This window comes from Coregonus clupeaformis, chromosome 6 (assembly GCF_020615455.1).
Source record: "Coregonus clupeaformis isolate EN_2021a chromosome 6, ASM2061545v1, whole genome shotgun sequence".
NCBI classification, from domain to species: Eukaryota; Metazoa; Chordata; class Actinopteri; order Salmoniformes; family Salmonidae; genus Coregonus; species Coregonus clupeaformis.
In genome coordinates, this window is record NC_059197.1 from 389686 (window position 1) to 403972 (window position 14287).

Sequence of the window (14287 nt, forward strand, 5' to 3'; positions counted from 1 at the left end):
GTTATTTTTACTGCTGCTCATTAATTATTTGTTACTTTTATTTCGTATTATTTTATATTGTATTTTAGTGTGATTTTTTTGTGGTATTCTTTCTTAACTGCATTGTTGGTTAAGGGCTTGTAAGTAAGCATTTCACTGTAAGGTCTACACCTGTTGTATTCGGCGCATGTGACAAATAACATTTCATTTGATTGAACCTTTCTTGTCGGGCGTGCGCTCCATCTCCATGGCGATGGTCTTCTCCGCAGAGCAGGTGGCGTGTGTGTGCGAGGTCCTTCTGCAGAGCGGACGCATGGAGCGCTTGACTGGCTTCATCCGCACTCTTCCTTAGACCACTGCGCCACTCTTGCCTGGGGGGTCTGGAGAGCGGCCGGAAGGCAAGGGCTGCGGTGGCCTTCCATCTGGGGCGCTTCTCCGACCTCTACGCCCTCCTGGAGGGCTTCCTCTTCTCCAATCGCAGCCACCCACTGCTACAGCAGCTCTAGCTGAGGGCACACTACCTGGAGGCCGAGTGCCAGAGAGGGCGCCCCCTTGGGATTGTGGGGAAGTACCGTGTGCGCCGTAAGTTTCCCCTGCCAAGAACCATCTGGGATGGAGAGGAGACCAGCTACTGCTTCAAGGTACAGTGAATAAACCTACTAGGTTTGTTTGAGTTAATATTACTGTTATATTTAATATTATACTGCCTCAGAACATTTTTGCTTCTGTAAAACAAAATGTCCCTAGGGCCCTAGGTCTTGGTCCATAATTAAGCTGTCTATAATGTATTAGGTGTTTCATCTGAGTTTAGACTAGACAAAAAAGATGAGGGGAGGAAGGCCCTTGTGGAGTCAAGATGGTGTATGTCAAGACAAAAGGGACTTTCTACCTGGAACTGAAGTCTGAAGTGTCTTACTCTGTCTGCTTCAAATGCACTGAACACCTGAAAGCAATATGATGGATGTAAACTCCCTCATATCAGTGCAGATGAAGGACAGGAAATGAGGAGCAGAGGTATCTTACTGCTACCATTAACTTTAAATCATGAACCTACTTGTTTCATAAATCTGAAGTTAATGTTGCTCTTCACAGGAGAAATCCCGGAGTGTGCTGCGGGAGTGTTATTACCGTAAACCCTACCCTTCACCACGTGAAAAACAAGCGCTTGCGGCCGCCACCGGTCTCTCCACCACCCAGGTGAGCAACTGGTTCAAGAACAGACGGCAACGGGAGCGAGCAGCTCACCGTACTACCGAGTGAGTCTTCACTTTCTCTGATCTCCCTCTTATATGTTTCATGAGAAGATTTTCATCCCTCCTTTAATTTCTAATGTTTGTCTGGCAGTCAATCCTGTTTTTGCTTTAGGACTGCACTATATCTCATTTTGCTAACAGCTTTGCAATGGACTACCACTGCCCTCTTCTGGCACAACCAGGGAACTGACATGTGCTCTCTCCTCTCATGGAACAGGAAGGTTCAGCATACCCAGAGGCCTACCCCTCTTCTGACAATGACCTTTCACCTCCAGGCAGCCCCAGTCCCCTCTTCTCCTGCCCCCAACCCCCACCTCTGAGCCATGTGGGTGGGGGACAACTCTGAATCTCTCCACTACCTGAGACATCATGTATAGTATGTTCACTTCATAGGCAATAATATTCAGTTGTCTAGAAATGTATGTGAGAATATTCAATCTTTTTAGTAACTTAGATTCGTGACACCCTGTACCAAAACTTGTATGTTAAGTGTTAAATAATCTCAAAAGACAAAAGCAAAAAAATAAATGCAGTTTAATAGAAAACAGAAATGTGTCATCAGACCTAATCATGACATTTGTGAGTAAAACAATGTGTTTTAAAAAATGTGCTCCCATATCATTTACGTTTACGTCATTTAGCAGACGCTCTTACCCAGAGCGACTTACAAATTGGTGCATTCAACTTATATCATGCTTACTGAACAAGATCCAGGTTGCGGCTGAGAGAAACCACGGCCAAATGTTAGTGCAGCCAGGACAAGCACACAGCCTCTCCCAGTGTAGTCTCCTGTCTGTATGTCCCATAGGGACGGCTCTGAGATGATTCCTATTGACTGAGTTTAAACATCATCCAGTGTGTGCACATGGATTCACATCATATTCTCTCCACTGAACCAATAAAACTGCCTGCCTGCCGCAGAGGCAATCTGGCCTATTAGATTCTACCTGACATTGTGTTAAGAGAATTTCTATCTCTAATTCAACCCTAAGCTTGAATCATTACCAGAGGTTGTAAGGCTCTGGTTTTAATCATAAATGATTCAAGGTCCACAACCAACAAGGATTATCTGTATCTTTATTCATGGAGAGCTCTGGCGCCAAAACCCATACACTCCTGTTTTATACCTCGACACAAAGGCACCCTGCTCCGCCCACCTCTAGGAGGCCCCCTGTAACCCGTTTTCTCAGTCCCCGCCCCCCTCTGTTAGTAGGTTGACAATACATTATAATTCTAACACAGTTCACACATTTATACTGTATTTGGGGTGAAATCCTTTAGTCATTATTCTTAAAATACAAATTAATCTAACAATCCACCCCTTTGACTAAATATCTTCACCTTCAGGATAAATGTATTTTACAAGCATGATTAATCTCAGAGATCACGTCAGAACTAATAAACATTTCATCCAATTGCGGTCTTTCAGGGTCCAAATCCTCGTCATCCACCAAGCCTGGAGGATTGTTTTTTTTTCACATTCCCCTGGTCAGAGTCCGGAGTCAGTCCATCTCTCATCATTGTTCAGATACTGCACCTCAACAACGCCTGATTCACCAATCCTCAGACACAGGGAACAAGACAACAACCACATAATACAAGAATACCCATACAAACACTGACCGCTCCCAAGACGGTGGCCGCCATGGTTTTCCATTTACCAAACATTTCATCAAACCACCCTATCCACGATGTACTAACCTCTGAGCTCTCAGCTCACTCTTCACTTAGTGCAGTTAATTCTGTAAGAGCTCTGGTGACTGTCCCATCCAGTGTGGTGTTGTTAGGGATAAATGTGCAACAATGGCTTATCATTCTATAGACACCGGCCCTTTCTGCCTGATCTAGAACCAACCTCTACTAAGTTATGAGCGGGATGGCGGATAATCGCTCTGAGATCCCCTTTACTGCATCTCTAGTCTGGTCAATGAATCGTTGTTGGTTGTAATAGATATAATTTATCCAATCCATATTTTTGTTTATTGTCACCCACCAGAAAAATGTTGTAGTAAAACCCTCCCATATTTGATTCATAGCTTTGTATTCGTCTGGAACACCCCTGGGGATGCCTATACCATCTATCCAAATTGGGCTACTTCCTTCCTGACCTATATTTCTCCTCCTCCTGATTATTCTTCCTGTCACTGGTCTTTGATGACTAATTCTTACAGGTTTGGACCAACAATACTGGTGCACAAGTACCCACCCATCCTTCTGGTAATGTCTGTTGAATGCTCCCTTTGTTAGTACATGCCCACCACACATCAGTCAGAGGGATGGTACGGTTCCTAATTTTTCCCCTCCCTTCCTTATCTAAATCAGTCACATTAATTATCTCCTTACAGCCATCAAAATCACCCAATTTACGGGTGCCATTTCTATGTCTGTAACACTGGTATTCGCCAGGAGTTAAAGTGAATCTAGGTGGGCTGGCCGAGTATGTCAATTTTGCCAGCCCAATCCCTGTGCAATGTGGCTCTTTTTGATTGGACCCCAGGTCTAATACACAGGGAAACATTGCCTTTGGCATTGGGGCGGTCAACATTGTCGGTCGCCCAATGGAGCATGCATAACAATTGGTCTCCCCCAAGGCCCTAGCGGTGTACTTCATCCACTTTAACCAGAGATTCTCATCAGGGACCCCCTCCACTTCCCCTTGGTTCCATTCTTGGAGGAGAAAATCTTTCATAGTGGACGGGTTAGTCGAATTGACTCCGTCATCCCTTGACTGATCTACTCTGTCTATTGCTATTAATGACAGTACCTGTGCCCTCCATATCTTTTGACTCCATCAAATGTAATCTTAGACAAGTATCCCATCCGTATTCGTCTGCGCAAGCCCAGTAAGTTATTTTCATGTCCTTTTAGTGACCTTTACTATTGTTACTACCATCTCTGTGGGGATGTCGTTATACCTTCTTATCCTCCATCTGGACGTCCAGCCCCCCCGTCTCATACCTCCGTCCCCCAGTATGTCTAAATACCTGAGCCCAGGAACAATCCGCCGAGGGAGCTGAACATAAATACAATGGGATCTTATAATCCCACGTTGCTTGCTTATCCGTCCTGATAAGATCCCTAATCCTAATTTTGAATCTTACTCCCCACCCTTCTCTGACTCCTATTTTGTAGATCACTCGTCCTTGACGGTCAGTATGTCGGGTCGCTTCCCTTTTATTTCTTAATAATGGTAAGGCCATAGCGTAATTGGTGCGAGGTGGTGGTGGATCTTGACATACTACGACTATTGCCGAGACTATGATGCAGCTCAGGGTCCCCCATATTCCCAAAAACCGCCAACATTCTCCTGCCTTTAGTCCTTCTGCTTGGTACCACCCCATACTCACACCCTAAGAACACACTACAGTGATGATAGGTCGGGGTAGGAGATCTTCGTTGACAGAGGTGATCCCCGGACCCTATTGGTCTAGTTCTGCTCTCCAACTCTGTGTGTGCTAAGTGGTGCTTGTATGTGGTCTTACCTCTTGCAGTGGGTAACATGGACCCAGGTTCCTTTCTCTGCTATTCTAATGGCCAAGGCGGTGACCAATATAACCTGATAGGGCCCTTCCCAACAGGCCTGCTTCCAGTTTTCCTTCTAGTGACTGGATGCTCACCAGTCACCTGGTTAGATAGTGTGGGTCACCTTCTCCTTTAGTTCACCTGTGGGGCACAAAACCTCTGACATACGGGTGTGGTTAATAAACTATCTTCACACATGTTCAGATTAATCTAACAATTTCTGACTGCATTCTCTTTCTAGACTGTATCTAAAAAAATGTTTTTTTTAAAGTATTTTGTCCTCTCCTTCGTATATTATTTAATCCTACAATTAGCCTCTTCCCCCCTCTTGACACATAGTTCTGCTCATGTGTCAATATTACCACCTACCTAAACAATCCCTTAGGTAATTTATCAACCAATTGCCATGCCTTTCATTTTTGAGATTGTCTTTTGCTTCTTTATTGCTCCTCCCACTTCCTTTGTCTTTTATGGCAGCTAAATTCGACTTTCATCCAGTTCAGAATCAATTAGTAATCCAATCATCAATCTCTTATCTTGTAAAAACACTTATGTTTAGTTCAAACTCTGTTCTACCCAGGCTCTCCCGGGCTTGACCTGAAGACTGATTGTTGGACATGACAAGTCCATATTTAGGTCACCTAAGTCTTCTGCCTAGCAACAAAGAATAAAAACCTCTATGTTCGTGATTAACCCAGTTATCTCTAATAGCCCACCAAAAAAAACATCATCATCTTTAAATCACGACCAATGTCATATCCCTCTTTACTCTCTACCATTTGGGTAACATCCCTGATATATGTATGCCTCCTTAGAGTTCCAAATGATTTTACCATGGGCTGCCATTGCCTTCCCATAGATAAGATCACTCAATTTACCCGTATGCAGTACATAATGGAGTACCCAAGCTTTACAGCAGTCTATCCTTACCAAAAAGCTCATCATTCTTCATCTATTTTTTTTCTCTAGTCCCTATCTACCTGATCCTATTGCTAAATATATGATCTAGGCAATAGCTGTCTCGCCTTAGATTGTACATTCCTCTGATTACTGCAGCTTATTCCATTAATTTAGGTTCAAATATCCCCCAACAAACCGTTCCATCCTACAGCATAGTAAACACCACCCATGAACTGCTGAAAATCCCCTAAATTCAACATAACAACCCTTTATAAACATCATGCTGGGTGTGTTGTTTTTTATTTGAAAAACCCAATTGAAAAACAACAATCAAAGATAGCCAGGCTCAACTTAATTTGGTAGCTCCCTTTTATGACCTAAGTACTGCCTAACTTCACTACTGCTTCCCCTTAGCAACATTCCAATAAGATAAGCTAATCTCTTTCTCCTGGTTATACATTTTGTTAACCTTCAATTACCATCAGTAATCTAAAGATGGTAGTACACACAAAACATGACACAGATATCCCCAGTCCTAACCCATCAATAATGTTTGTATCAATCTAATTCCTCATAACTAATCCATAAAACCACAAAAAATTCATCGAGTATCCAATGATTATTTAATGGATTACCCTAAAACTGCTACATGTGATCTCATTTCAAATGATCCATTATCAATTATTTGTTCAACCCCCTAGGAAAATCTGTCTCCCCTTCTATTGTTCCTGTCCCCCTTGTAAATGTCATATTTCAGTTTTTAGCCAATACAATCACGGTTACATCAAATGTTCCCTCAGTTAATGGTATTTTCCCCCTAATATTTCATACTCTTCTTATTTCCCTAAATGAGATTTAATCCCTTGCCTTTCCTCTACTATCCTTCTATCATTACTGAATCAATGATAACTGCAATAACTATCAATAATAATTGTAATAACTATTACGAATTATATTGTGCCCTTTTTCTGATAATGTTATAATTGTAGCCTATTCCATCACTTTAGTTTAAAATATACGTTTCTTTATAACAAATCCAGAACCCACCACAGGCTGGCGCTATTTCCCCAGCACAACAGCCAATGCCACTTGCTTCCCCGTAACGAAAATAAATTATCGTTTTAAAATGTACCAACTATTTGTATTTTCCCGCTAACCCATTTCAGTTCGCTATTCAATCTCTTTAACCGTTCTCTCTGATTCGGCCCCAATCAATAAAACAAATACTTGATATCGTTGATAAGCATACACTTAATGACATTCCTACCATCTGAACTATGTACTGTCTCTCACCTCTCCCCCCCCTCTCCTGCTCCTTCCTACATTATGGGGGAGGCGCGGGACCTTCCCTACAATCTTCCCTCTTAGGAAATAATTTCATTCGTACTTGTAACATATTTTCATAGACCTATCTAGAATACTACTAAAGCTATCTAATGCAACTTTTAATACACGTAAAAACTCTCTCTCCCTACACCCATTCCCCATTGAATAAGTGTGTCTTCCTAGTTACCCCATAACCACGCCTCAAATCTTTTATTCAGCATTTAACCAACCAAATACTAAGTAGTATCCGGTTATCATTCATACTCGCCGTTGAATTCCCTCATACACACATATTTCACCTTATGCCATTCAAATGCCCAACACAACATACTAGTTCAATAGAACCCTCTATTGGCTATCTACTATTTATACATTACTTCTATAACCACTTTAGTTATGGTCCGATTACCCATTAAACCTTATCACATAACCTTATCACCTAATCAAACAACGGCACAACCTTAAACTCATCTCCGCCGGCTGGTAGCCCAGTAACCAAGAGCACCGTCTCAGTAACCGAGGTCGCCGGCTCCAACTCCCGAGCCAACCAGGCGAAAAATCCGCTGATGTGCCCCCAAGCAAGGCACCCAACCCCCACTGCTCCTGCAAGTCGCTCCGGACCAGAGCGTCTGCCAAATGACCAAAAATGCAAATGTAAATATTCTCTACTTTCTCACTCATGACGTACGTCTACGTTTGAGTGAGAAAGTTCATACATATGCATCGTTGGAATTTTATAGGTACCTCTCAAATAATCGCTTCGTGGTGTTTTTAGCCAATTCTTAATCGACACGAATCATTTTTTCAAAAATGTTACCCGTTGAACCAAAAGATAAACTGTCCTATCTCCGACACTGCCCTTTCCTTTACCCCTGCAGTCACGATGGTTAAATATTCCTTTGTTACCGTTAAAGTACTTTCGCGCTTAAAAAAGACCCTCGCTGTCTCTAGCCCCTCCCCTCGCTGTTTTTTCAAATCCGTTCCACAGTTTACATGCAATCATAACTTCTAATTTTTAATCTAGATGCCCAATAAATCTATACCTCTTCTCCCAAATGGATCCATAAAACATATTTATTCGATCTCTTCCTAACATATATCTTTCATCCCCCGTTAATTCTCGGACCTCTTTAGAAGATTTATTTCCCATGGTGGAAAAATAAGAAATCCCCCCGTTTAGTAATAATTCAATCCAGAATTATTCTCTTAGGAGCTATTATCAGTGCGTCTCTCGAGCCAATGTTATGATCTGCTTTTGTAATTAACCATTTAAAATTATTTAACCCTTAACCCAGAATGTTTTATTTAAAACTCCGGTTTCATGAAAAGAGTCAGAAAACCATTTTTTCTCACGCGACTTATTTTTAGCTCCTTCCTTGAAACAATTATCACGTATTCCAATGGATTCTCAAATCTCACACGTATACAACATTAAACAATCATTTTCCAAACCTATTTGTAACCTAGAGGTTGTAACTGCTCCAGTTTCATGAAACAGACAGTTATAGCAAATCCCCAGTTGTTTACGCGACTTTTGACCTGTTTTATGTATCCATAGCACACGACAAAAATCATCCCTTTCCCTGTTTATCGTAACACTGTACCCAGTACAATCTCAATAAAAACTAGTTTACATTGGTGATGGCCTTTAACCCCGTGTCATTTCGGACTAGATTATTTTGGTAATAGCTATTTACCTAGGGTCAATTTCGGACCCTCCCCGTTTAGTAATAATTATTACTTCCTTTGCGATTTTGGTAACTTTCTCTGCCCTTCACAAGAATTGTTTATTCTTATACAAGTTCAAATAATTTCACCAAAATCCATGAATAAAAATTACTGACCTTTTCCTTGCAGTTTGGATTTAAATGCTTTTTCAAACTCGTTAACGTCTTTATCGTTCATAAGAGTCATCACCGGCCTGTTTATAACCTTAACGTCGAAGGCCAGGACTATTCTCCACGGATGCAATCATCCGCCCGTGCACGGTTTCGGTGTTTCTAGAACGACAAAGACGTATTTAAGATCCGGCTCGAAGGACCACTCTGTTAAGAGAATTTCTATCTCTAATTCAACCCTAAGCTTGAATCATTACCAGAGGTTGTAAGGCTCTGGTTTTAATCATAAATGATTCAAGGTCCACAACCAACAAGGATTATCTGTATCTTTATTCATGGAGAGCTCTGGCGCCAAAACCCATACACTCCTGTTTTATACCTCGACACAAAGGCACCCTGCTCTGCCCACCTCTAGGAGGCCCCCTGTAACCCGTTTTCTCAGTCCCCGCCCCCCTCTGTTAGTAGGTTGACAATACATTATAATTCTAACACAGTTCACACATTTATACTGTATTTGGGGTGAAATCCTTTAGTCATTATTCTTAAAATACAAATTAATCTAACACATTGAGAGATTAAATACAACTCCATGGCTAAACCAAGACATGCCTGAATCCCCTTGGGGAAAGGTAATGCATACAGAAGATATACAGTGATAGTAAAATCAAAAGCACTGACAACCATTTTAGTGCCATTCATTATTCATTTCAAGTTTTCGGTCACTGTCATACTCCGTGAATATAACCTTAAATGTCGGCTGTGAGCTTATTGCATGAAATCAAAAGTCTCAAATTTGATATTCACAGAAATCAAGTGTTGGCAAATCACAATTGATGATCATGATTATACAGCATAAAGAAAGGATTCAGTTAGCGTTGTCTTTTTCCTTAAGACTTAAAACAATCAATGAGAATATAACAATTCACAGAAAGGACTCTTCCAGTTCTTTTTCATGAACGTGTACATCAAGGGTTTTCTATGATACAAGCTGCCAAATCTAGCAATGTAACTTCATGGTAGTTCTGCTCTCCGATCAATGTGTCTATGAGTCTGTTGGCTTCGGTGGATGGAACCTGTCCAGTGGGTCCAGTGACAGAGGAACATCCATCTGCCCTAGTCTTTTGCAATGTCATGGCAAAATTGCCCCCAATCCCATCTGTGTATTTCCTACACTGAGGTTAAAAGGTGTCCCGGTTCTGGTTTATGGGACCAGTCCAATGGTGAGTCCAGGTGTGGTTAGAAGCCCAGGTACTCAGCCAGGAACACAGCCAGAACCTTGGTGAGGTTCTCCTCAGTGCCATCCAGCGTGTGCCAGAACAGGGGGAATGGGGTGGCAATGTCATGAAACACAGGTACACCTGAGTTGGTGTGAAAGAAACAGAAGAAATGCAGGATTTAAATTATTTCATAAGACAACATTCCATCAGCCGAGGCGAAGTAGTGTCGTGATAGTATGTCAGTTTGTATATGAGCACACCCTCTCACTCACCTTTATGTAGGAAGGGGATGTGGTCTTCCTGCACAGGGCCCAGGTACACGTCCTTCCTGAAGTAGGTCTGCTCAGAGGGGTGAGAGGTCAACAGACCCTGCCTGTGCAGCCTCTTCTCAGAGAGAGAGAGAGAGATGGATGGAGGAGAGTTAAAGCAGTGTAGAAAGACAACGACAATAAGGGAAGTGACCCTCCCTGTGTTACCTGCAGACAGTCAAACCAGCGGGCAGTGTTGTCAAAGTGATTTACAATCAAAGGGTCTGGACCACCAAGCAGGTCCAGTAGAACAAATAGGTCCTAAAATGGAGGGAGCTGAGAGTGAGTGGATATGCCATATTTTAATAAACACACACACAAAGGTGTCTCACCACAGCCTGCAGCAGGTTGGTGTGTGTGTCATGCGCTCTGCCAGGTGCATTGATCCGCAGAGAGTCTGTGGCTGTCCACTCCTCAAATGACTCCTCTCCATCAAAAAACACTCGCTGGAGGGTTACAGTAGATGCTTACAGAGAGAGGGAGGGGGGAGGAGGTAGTGTTCAATAGCAGAAGATGGAGAAAGAGAGTGGTGAGAATGTTCTGCTCTGTGCCAACTGGTAGCCAAGTAAAGGCCAAGGCAATGTCATTTCATCACATCTCAATTCTCATTTCCCAGCAACAACGTCACTCTTGCAGTTGATTTTCCTTTTCGTGTGAGGCTGCAGGGATGTCGCAGTTTGGCTGTGTGAGTGTATTTCTGACTGCCAAGATCAGTCTCTGGGGGACACTGCTAAACAGAGGAGTCTGCTGCTAAAAACAGCACTTCTCTCTGCAAGGCTACAGTCAGCACCTTATACTCTACACTGCAGAGAGAGGAGATAGAGAGTAGTGAGAGACACCCAGCATCCCAGCAGCTCTCTTTGTTCTTTCCCTTGCAGTCTTTATTCTGTGTAACATGATAATAACCCTGCCCATGTCAAAATCAGTTTATTCTAAGTAAATGTCCCCAGGGAAATCAGACACTGATGTAAGGTTATGACCACAATGCCTGGTAACCCAATGTTAGGCTCATTGTGCTACTGCATTTTGTTTGCTGCCAACTTGGGACGGGTCTGCTTTGAATATTTGACTGTTTATCTCAACAAAATCTCCTATACCGACTAAACTGATAAATACATATAAAATGCAGTCCCTGGAAATAAATTGACGGACAAAACAGGACACGGTACCCGCTGATTGAGAGCTTTGAGCTGGGTGTCCAAAGCAGAAGCCAGCTCCAGGATCATGGCACATGGCACTGCTGAGTCGCTGGCCCCCAGGAACACCCTCTCTGGGACGCGGGTGTCCGGGGGCAGGACTTTGGAGTCGTAGTGGTAGGTCAGCAGCAGCCTGCGAGGGGTCCCGGGGTCAAGGGTCGTGATGATGTTGGAGAAGGTGGCCTGACTCCGAGGAAAGGGAGGATAAGGTGGAGGAGATGTGTTGAGAGAAAGACATGAGAGAGAAGGGTGTGAACTAGAGGTATTTCGATTGATCTTTAAAAGGAAATGATATACTCTTTCCTACCTGAAAGTGGTGTGAGAAAGGCACCATTTAAATGCATCATCATTATTGTCACCTAGTCTACCTAATCCACTCACCTGGCGTACGGCCTGGCTGAGGATGGGCCTAAGGTGAGTTTCCCACAGACGTGTCCCATCTACCTGGGATGCCAGCAGCCGCACCTGGGATGGAGAAGACTTACTGGTCTTACGGGATAACTGGAGAAGCAGAGGAATGGGTGGGTGGTAGAGAGCGAGCGCTGAACACAACTGGAATAGAACACAATACCAAACCTCAAATCACTGAAGCCCTCAGCGATACCATTATCAGTGTGCCAACTGTACTAGAACAACAATTACTTCCGCAACTGTAAACAGTACAGTAATTGATTGAGTTTAGTTCCTTACCCTATCTTTTGCCAAATCTACGACGGGGATTCTGTTGTTGTGGTTTCTGCTTGTGTCGTTAGACAAATAAACTCAGCAAAAAAAGAAACATCCCTTTTTCAGGACCCTGTCTTTAAAAGATAATTCATAAAAATCAAAATAACTTCACAGATCTTCATTGTAAAGGGTTTAAACACTGTTTCCCATGCTTGTTCAACGAACCATAAACAATTAATGAACATGCACCTGTAAAACGGTCGCTAAGACACTAACAGCTTACAGACGGTAGGCAATTAAGGTCACAGTTATGAAAACTTAGGACACTAAAAGAGGCCTTTCTATTGACTCTGAAAAACACCAAAAGAAAGATGCCCAGGGTCCCTGCTCATCTGCGTGAATGTGCCTTAGGCATGCTGCAAGGAGGCATGAGGACTGCAGATGTGGCCAGGGAAATAAATTGCAATTTCCGTACTGTGAGACGCCTAAGACAGCGCTACAGGGAGACAGGACGGACAGCTGATCGTCCTCACAGTGGCAGACTACGTGTAACAACACCTGCACAGGATCAGTACATCCAAACATCACACCTGCGGGACAGGTACAGGATGGCAACAACAACTGCCCGAGTTACACCAGGAACGCACAATCCCTCCATCAGTGCTCAGACTGTCCGCTATAGGCTGAGAGAGGCGGAACTGAGGGCTTGTAGGCCTGTTATAAGGCAGACATCACCGGCAACAACATCGCCTATGGGCACAAACCCACCGTCGCTGGACCAGACAGGACTGGCAAAAAGTGCTCTTCACTGACGAGTCGCGGTTTTGTCTCGCCAGGGGTGATGGTCGGATTCGAGTTTATCGTCGATGGAATGAGCATTACACCGAGGCCTGTACTCTGGAGCGGGATCGATTTGAAGGTGGAGGGCCATCATGGTCTGGGGCGGTGTGTCACAGCATCATCGGACTGAGCTTGTTGTCATTGCAGGCAATCTCAACGCTGTGCATTACAGAGAAGAAATCCTCCTCCCTCATGTGGTACTCTTCCTGCAGGCTCATCCTGACATGACCCTGCAGCATGACAATGCCACCAGCCATACTGCTCGTTCTGTGCATGATTTCCTACAAGACAGGAATGTCAGTGTTCTGCCATGGCCAGCGAAGAGCCCGGATCTCAATCCCATTGAGCACATCTGGGACCTGTTGGATCGGAGGGTGAGGGCTAGGGCCATTCCCCCCAGAAATATCCGGGAACTTGCAGGTGCCTTGGTGGAAGAGTGGGGTAAAATCTCACAGCAAGAACTGGCAAATCTGGTGCAGTCCATGAGGAGATGCACTGCAGTACTTAATGCAGCTGGTGGCCACACCAGATACTGACTGTTACTTTTGATTTTGACCCCCCCTTTGTTCAGGGACACATTATTCCATTGCTGTTAGTCATATCAAATCAAATCAAATTTTATTGGCCACATGTGCCGAATACAACAGGTGCAGATATTACAGTGAAATGCTTACTTACAGCCCTTAACCAACAGTGCATTATTTTAAATAAAAAAGTAAAATAAAACAACAACAAAAACGTTTTGAGAAAAAAAGAGCAGAAGTAAAATAAAATAACAGTAGGGAGGCTATATATACAGGGGGGTACCGGTGCAGAGTCAATGTGCGGGGGCACCGGCTAGTTGAGGTAGTTGAAGTAATATGTACATGTGGGTAGAGTTAAAGTGACTATGCATAAATAATTAATAGAGTAGCAGCAGCGTAAAAAGATGGGGTGGGGGAGGGGGGGCAGTGCAAATAGTCCGGGTAGCCATGATTAGCTGTTCAGGAGTCTTATGGCTTGGGGGTAGAAGCTGTTGAGAAGTATTTTGGACCTAGACTTGGCACTCCGGTACCGCTTGCCATGCGGTAGCAGAGAGAACAGTCTATGACTAGGGTGGCTGGAGTCTTTGACAATTTTGAGGGCCTTCCTCTGACACCGCCTGGTATAGAGGTCCTGGATGGCAGGAAGCTTGGCCCCAGTGATGTACTGGGCCGTACGCACTACCCTCTGTAGTGCCTTGCGGTCGGAGGCCAAGCAGTT

At 43.6% G+C, this 14287-nt stretch overlaps 1 protein-coding gene and 1 pseudogene across 1 annotated transcript; one reads left to right on the forward strand and one right to left on the reverse strand.

Moving 5' to 3' along the window:
• The first annotated feature begins 226 nt into the window (after positions 1-226).
• On the forward strand, positions 227-1239 carry LOC121568445 (annotated as a pseudogene).
• An 8815-nt stretch (positions 1240-10054) lies between these two features.
• LOC121568444 (glutaminyl-peptide cyclotransferase-like protein) lies at positions 10055-12146 on the reverse strand. The gene is made up of 7 exons (XM_045220922.1): positions 12126-12146; positions 11921-12040; positions 11506-11722; positions 10676-10809; positions 10512-10604; positions 10308-10422; positions 10055-10176 (listed from the first exon to the last, which is right to left on the reverse strand). The coding sequence occupies exons 1-7, from the start codon at positions 12144-12146 to the stop codon at positions 10055-10057; spliced, it is 822 nt and encodes a 273-aa protein (XP_045076857.1).
• Between the last annotated feature and the right edge of the window lie 2141 nt (positions 12147-14287).

Excerpts from the sequence above, each read along its gene's own strand:
- LOC121568444 (XM_045220922.1), bottom strand. The coding sequence starts at position 12,146 with ATGGTATCGCTGAGGGCTTCA. Across the intron at positions 11,723-11,920 it reads TCAGCCAGGCCGTACGCCAG|GCCACCTTCTCCAACATCAT; the intron begins GTGAGTGGATTA and ends CCTCGGAGTCAG. Across the intron at positions 10,423-10,511 it reads GCTGGTTTGACTGTCTGCAG|AAGAGGCTGCACAGGCAGGG; the intron begins GTAACACAGGGA and ends TCTCTCTCTGAG.